We start from the raw sequence: 7,530 nt of genomic DNA, 5'->3' as shown, positions 1-7,530 counted from the left end.
GTGAAAATGGATTTACAGTTTGCTTACATTTATATTGCTATTCTCCAATGTTTCAATGAATCGATACACAGGTACAGAAGAACAGACAAGTACCCATTTCAAGGTTTGTTTTTTTGTTTATGTAGTTGTCTTTCCATTGATAAGTGGAGGTGTGGAACAATAAAGCAATAAACCTTTTTCTTGATGCCATTTAATATTTTGGCAGGTGACCTTAATTGTGTTACATCTTTGCTTCTTAAGCATTGAAATCTCACCCTTTCTCGTAAAATGGATTCATTGCGCATGAAGCAATTTTCAATCCTCCTGTGGAAAAATTTCCTTTTGAAGGTAAGTGAGGTATCTGTGGGAGCTAGATGGAAAGTCTGTGGAGCCAGAGGAGGAACTGACATCTTCCTTACCACATTCGATGATAGTTCATTTTCTTGCTTTTGTTCCAAGACTGGAGCTAGTTAGCACTGCTTAGTCTGAAGAACACCCTAAGAATCAACAGGATCAGTAGAATAGAAAAACTATATAGAAAAGACTGAGGAAGACAGTTGGGGGAGCCAATGTCATTGTAGATCGAAGCAGAATAATGTATGTCTATGTTGTGTGTCCATGCCCACACATAGGAGCACACACATGTACATGCTCATGTATTCACTAACACAGTCCTCCTGTTTTATTTTTGCAGAGGCGGAATGTGATTGGCTTAGTGGTGGAGATCCTCTTGATATTTCTGTTGTTTACATGGACTTTGACTATCCGCAGAATTACAAAGAAGACATTTTCTCAAGCTACAACTTTTTATCCTATTCCCCTAACATTACCCAAGTTCATTAATAAAAAGTTTGAATATGAATTGGCTTATGTGCCTTCTGAGAGTCATGCGGCAAGAAATATTACTGAGATGGTGAAAAAGGACTTAAATTTCAACTTTAAAGGTTAGAAATTAAAATACTTGAAGTACCTCTCTGGAAATGTTTTAGTATGATTCAGTAACCTTCATAATTCATTAATCAGTCACCCAAATAGTTTGTTCAAATGTCTTCATGACATAATCACTATTGAAATATAATATTTGAAATCAGATGACTGAATTTCTAGATCTAGAATTATAACTATTCTTTGTTTATGATTGTGCTATGAAAAACTTGTGTATGTGTGTGTGTGTGTGTGTGTGTGTGTGTGTGTGTGTGTGTGTGTGTGTGTGTATGTTGTGTGTGGCATGTGTGGAGGTCTGAGAATATTTTGCAGGCACTGGTTTTCTCCTTTTACAGCTGCTGTCACCAGGCTTGGCACCAAGTTCCTTTACCCAATGAGTCATCTCACTAGCCCTGTGATTATGCATTCTGATCTTAAAGTACATGATTTTGTGTCAAGTATTAAGATAAAGCAGATACTTTTTTGGTGCACAGATTTTGTTCACATCACTAATTTTATGAAAATATTTAAGAATGATATATGAGTGCATCTGAAAAGAAGAATAGTGCAGAATCATAGCAGAAAAGACAACTCTTTACCAAAAATATTTCTGCATATTAAATTTTTCTTCTCTGACACTAAAAATTTGACATCTTTGCCTCCTTCTTGTCATGTAACTTATGTAACTATGTGGATTTATTTTCACACATACTTTTAAAGCTATGAGCTATACAGAGTAGTGATAGCAAGACAGTGGACTATAACTCCTCTATCTATATTAAATATAGTAATAATTTTGCATCCACCTGTGGATACAAGTGCCATCCAATTAGGGGCTTGTGAGTCCAAGACTTGGAAGAGCCACCTTGAGGGGACAATGCCCAGCTGGCAGACTTACCTACTCTACTGTGTTTCTGTCTTCAGAACTAGAAATTTCCCATATCCTCATGGACTTGGTTATGTCCCCATCTGATAATCTTACTATCAGAACTGTTCCCTGGGGATTTGGGATGAAGAGTGTGCACTGTCTCCAGTGATAGAACTCCTAACCTTAACTCTGACCACAGGCCAAAATTGTTCCCGACACTCAGTTCTAGGTGCTCTCAGAAGAGATTAGAAGCCACCTCTGTGGACAGGGTAAGGACATGGCTCATAGACCTAGATAGAGGGATTCTTATGGGAGTCACCCCAACCACCATGGTGGGGGCATGGTTTGACTGTAGACTGAAAAGTCCAGGGCCTCCGTTTGGCTCATCACAGCTGTCAACTGAGAACAGTCTTATATATAGACTCCCTGATATTTGAATCCCTGAGGTAAACTTGCCCTATAGTTACACCAGACTCTGAAATGGATGTAAGGTTCAGGTAGTTTGCCTTTGCAGTAGACTGAGATCAGCCCTGTTGGCACAAAGGAACACACAGGGAAAAGGTGCCACTGGGGGGTCTGCTGACCACATTCTTTGCTATGGAATCTGAAGCAGCCCTGCAACTAGGTTTCAGGGCCCCTCACCCATGGGTCAGGGAAGTCCAGAGCCTTCCCAGAGAAGTGGATGAATGAAGCCTGGATTTGTCTGAATGCCTAATAACAGGAACATTTCCCACACAGGGCTTTGAGCTTCTTTGTGGAAATTGATGAACCAATTCTGAAATTCATGTAAAAATGTGACTCATTGTAAGCCAAAATAATATCGAGAAATATTGAAGTTTTGAAAACACACACACACACACACACACACACACACACACACACACACACACACACTCTCCTCTCTCTCTCTCTCTCTCTCTCTCTCTCTCTCTCTTTTGGTATAAAAGTAGATGTATATATCAGTGTTCTAGAATTGAGATTCTAGAAATAAACAGATACTGGCATAGTAAATTGATGTTTTGATATTATTTCAAAATGAAACCATAGAGAAGAATAGTCTTGAGCTATTTGGAAACAATGTTCCACATACAGGGGAATATTGTTGACTTGTTACTCATTTGCTTGAATCTTATGTAAAAATAATTCAAATTGGTCCAACAACCTAAAATGAGAGCCAAAACTATAAAGACTTTAGAAGAAATAAAGACTTGTCTTCATGATTTTGGATTTGGAAAAGGATTTTTAGGTATGACCAAAAAAGGAAAAATCATGAAAATGCAATACAAATGAAAACAAAAATACTTTGTTTTCAACAAAATTGGAAATATTTTCTAAAAGAAACTATTAAGAAAATGAAAGGCAGCCTAAAGGTCGAGACAAAATATTTGCAGGCCATCTATATGAAGTGGGCTTGTAACAGAATTATAAAGCATTCTTAATGACTTAACTATACAAAGACAAATGTTCCATTTATAAAATAACAGAAGGTCTGAGTAGACATTTTGCTCAAGACTGAAGATGAGATCCAAATGACAAAGGAGTACATGGGAGGATGTTCAGCATTGTTCATCAGGGAAATGTAATGGAAGATAGAATGAGATGCTGTTCAGAACTGTAACAAAAAGATAATAGCGAGGTTGATTAGTATGGAGCAACTGGGACCTTGCCACACTAGTGGGAAGGAAAATGTGGCTCTACTTTGAGAAACAGTGGCAGCTTCTCAGTAAACAGTTACCATGTGTGTCACCAGGGTACACCTGAGGGGCAGCTCACTGGATTCTAATAAAAGGCAGTCACAGAGGAAAGCAGCAGTCACTAAGAGTTTAAGCAAAGGGTGTAAGTATTTATATAGAAAACAAAATTACAACGAATATTTTAAAATGTTGATACAATTTTACAAAACTCTAGCTGTTTTGAGGAGAGTATGTGGTGGGATCCTCTTGGACTTGATTTGCTTTCCTCTGGTTAATGTCTTGTAGTTGCTGCCTCTGGAAGTCATATTCAGGACTTTCTTGATAGGCCAGCACCCCACAGCTGAGCAGAACCCCAATCTACTCTGACTGAACTCACCTTCCATGTGATTATTGGCTATTTGGGTTCTTGTTTGCTAAAGCAAGTTTGTTGACATATTTTGTCCATTTTCTGTTGTGTTGTCTTGTTCTCCTTTTCACTTACAGTTGTTACAGATGCATTTGTTGGTTATACGCATTAAGTATCCACTTTGGATTCAGTCTGTGACGTGACTGTTCACCGAATGGTATCTTGAAGAATAGTGATTTTTAAATGTCATTATGCCATATTTGTTGATTTTTAAAAAAAATTTTGTTGCTCTGTCAATGCAATCTCTAGTCAATGGTCCCTTCCCCGTGTGTGTGTGTGTGTGTGTGTGTGTGTGTGTGTGTGTGTGTGTGTGTGAGTGTGAGAGAGAGAGAGAGAGAGAGAGAGAGAGAGAGAGAGAGAGAGAGGGGGAGGGAGAGAGGGAGAGAGAGAGAGAGAGAAACTGGAGATTGAACCTAGGACCTTGTGTTGCATGATGTTAGGCAAGTGCTCTACCACTGAGTTATAGTCACAGCCCTTTTCTAATGAACTATTATTTAAAAATGTGTATTTCCTCCAAAATCACGAATATAGTCTTTCCATTATCTTATGAAAGAAGGTCTTTGTGTGTGTGTGTGTATGTGTGTGTGTGTGTGTGTGTGTGTGTGTGTGTGTGTGTGTGTTGCTTTAAACACTTATGTATGATATATTGGTAATTTATTTTTATTCTATATATTTATTTTTCATTTATTTTCTACACTCCGAGTACATGTTAGATGGTCTGAGTGTCACTGGTTACATGGCACTGTTTGGAATTTCCACTGTTGTGACAGGGTTGTTTCATGGTGCCAAGAGGAATGAGCATTAGACCTTTCATGTTTATGTGGGCAACCTGAACTTTTCTCTCTACAGTTCGAGGCTTCTCTTCTGAAGAATCTTTTGAGAAATACATTAAGTATGAAAACAAGTCTGCATATGTGCTGGCTGCTATTGTATTTGATCACGTGTTCAAAACCAACAATGAACGCTTGCCACTTCAGGTGAGAAAATTTTATCTAAAGACCTGATCCATTATGTTTTTAGTTTTGAGAGTTTTTAAGTGTGTGTGTGTGTGTGTGTGTGTGTGTGTGTGTGCTTGCACATGTGCACTCATGCCACATATGCACGCATGCCTATGTGTGTCTGTCTGTCTGTCTGTGTCTATATGCATGTGTATGTCTCTGTGCATACATGCATATATATATACATATATATATATATATGTATATATATATTTGTGTGAGTACTGGTGCACAAGTGTAGATGTCAGAGGACATTGTTGATGCTGCTCCTTGCCTTCCACCTTGTTTGAGACAGGGTCTTTTGTTCACCAATATGCATATACACCAAGCTAACTGGCCTATGAGAGAATCTGCTTCCATCTCACTATAGGATCACTAGGATTACATGTGTGGGTACATCTGGCTTTATGTGGGTTCTGGTTGATTAATACAGGACATCAGTCTTGTATAGCACTCTCCCAATATTCCCTTTTAATTCTTCACTGATTATTGTTATTGAGGGATGTATTGTTTAATTTTTAAGTTCTAAAATTCTTTCTCCTATTGATTTCTAGCTTCCATGCTATAGTGACCAGAAACAGTGCCCTGTATGGTTTTAATCTTCAGATTTACTAAGACTTGCCTCCTGGTTCAATGTCCTTCAGAGTGTTTCACATGTACTTGCTTGTGAGGAGTAGGAGTTGTTGCTATAAGATGTCTATCCTGTTCAATGTGTTGTTGAAGTCTAGAGTTTGCTTACTAATTTTCTGACTAAATGATCAGTCCATTGTTGAAAGTGGGGTTATTGAAGCCCTCAATCACAATCGTGATACAGTTTATGACTTTCCTTGAGTGCACCATGTGCATATCCTCTGATATTGCCTGTATAAATATTTACAAATATTTTATTCTCTCAACACATCAATCCATTTATACTTATCCAATGTCTGTGTCTTTTTTACAGTCTTTGAGGCGGGGCCTCACTATACACCTGAGAATGGCCTTGAACTTCTGATCCTCCTGCCTCTACTTCCCAAGTATAGGGGCCACAGGTATGCATCACTATGCACTATGTATGCTCTTTTTTTACAACTTTTTACTTGGGTATATCTAAATCTAAGTATGCTCTTCTCTGGTAAACGTTTGTCTACAGTGTCTTTTTGTCATCCCTTCACTTTTATTTCTGTGTTCTTAAAAGTTAGGGGACTCTTAGAGGCAACATAATTTGGGTCTTGAACATATATATCTATATATATATATATGTATGTATATTCACATACTCTGTTTCAGTTCTACCATCTTGCTAATGACATTCTAGTAGATTCGTGTGTGTGTGTGTGTGTGTGTGTGTGTGTGTGTGTGTGTGTGTGTGTGTGTGATGTAGCTGTTTATATGTACATGCTCATGTGTGTGAAAGTACATGCATGTGTGCATGTGGAGTCGACAGGCTAACATTGGCTGTCTTCCTCAATTGCTTCTGTACCTCAAATTTTGAGGCAGGGTCTCTCACTGAACCCAGAACTTGCTAATTCAGCTAGACTGGGTTGTGAGCCATAGGGATATTCTTGTCTCAATATTCCCAGTACTGTGATCACAGGGACATGCCACCACGTCTGGCATTTTATATAGATTTTGGAGATATGAACTCATGTCCTCATGCTTGTGAACTTTCCATACTGAACCATCTCCCCAGCCCCTCTAGTAGATTTTAAAAAGTATTTTATATTTATTTAATCCATTTTATATGTATGAATGTTTTGCCTGCACATGTATAGATGCACAGCATGTGTACCTGTTGCCCTGAAAGGTCAGAAGAGGGCATCAGATACCTGGAATTAGAGTTATGAATGGTTATGAGCTGCCCTGTGGGTACTGAGAAGTGAATCCAGGTCCTCTACAAAAGCAACACATTTTCTTAACCTCTGAGCCATCTTCCTAGGCTCTCTAGTAGTTAATTTTTATGCTCATTCAATAGGCAGAACAAAGGTGGGATTAGAAAAGTACAGTTACATTGATTACCATTATACACCTTTTTACATCTTTGTAACTCAAAAGCAAAATGTCAGGAAGATGAAAGAGAGAGGATCTATGGAATTTAGATCACTTTACATTTCAACAGTGGTTATAGCTTAGGTGGCATATTACTTGTTCCTGTAATAATGATTCTGTCATTGTTTTGTTTCCAAAACAAATATGTTTAATTAGAAAATGAAACTTTCCTATCACTGTTAATTTTTGCTTTTCAAGGCTAATTGGTTTAACATGTTTGTCTTTGACTCTCATTCTAGGTAAAATATAATTTGCGCTTTGGTCGTCTCTATGATATTTATAATCCCTTAAAGCCATACAAGGGCCAGGACAGAAAGGACTGGAACACATCTGTTCTCTTCCCATCTATGCCTTCTCTAGGACCCCGGAACATTATGGAAAACGATGGGGGACACCCTGGTTAGCAAATCCTTAAGTGCACTTACATTATTATTTTTACTGTGTATGGCAGTCATTAGGCAAGGGCTTCTTTTTTTCCCTCTGCATAAGCAAGTTGATTTATTCATTCATTATGATTCATTGTGGTTTAAATTTTATTTTTATTAACATAAATTTTGATAAATCAGAAATCTGTTACAATTTTCTTTATTTCTTGAATTAATTTTCTTGTATCTGTGCATTTATATAGTTTTA

The 7,530-nt window shown here is 37.8% G+C and overlaps 1 protein-coding gene across 1 annotated transcript in view; it reads left to right on the top strand.

Moving 5' to 3' along the window:
- The first annotated feature begins 215 nt into the window (after positions 1-215).
- LOC100770874 (ATP-binding cassette sub-family A member 3-like) overlaps positions 216-7,530 on the top strand; it is a 113,621-nt gene continuing 106,306 nt past the window's right edge. The window contains exons 1-4 of the mRNA XM_027410318.2: positions 216-327; positions 674-923; positions 4,721-4,848; positions 7,137-7,296. Coding sequence (XP_027266119.1) covers positions 268-327; positions 674-923; positions 4,721-4,848; positions 7,137-7,296 — 598 coding nt within the window. The 5' untranslated portion in view covers positions 216-267. The remainder of the gene's footprint in view (positions 328-673; positions 924-4,720; positions 4,849-7,136; positions 7,297-7,530) is intronic.

Source organism: Cricetulus griseus, chromosome 3, assembly GCF_003668045.3.
Source record: "Cricetulus griseus strain 17A/GY chromosome 3, alternate assembly CriGri-PICRH-1.0, whole genome shotgun sequence".
Classification (NCBI taxonomy): domain Eukaryota; kingdom Metazoa; phylum Chordata; class Mammalia; order Rodentia; family Cricetidae; genus Cricetulus; species Cricetulus griseus.
Note: the sequence above shows the minus strand (reverse complement) of the source record. Positions and strands in the feature narration are given on the sequence as shown.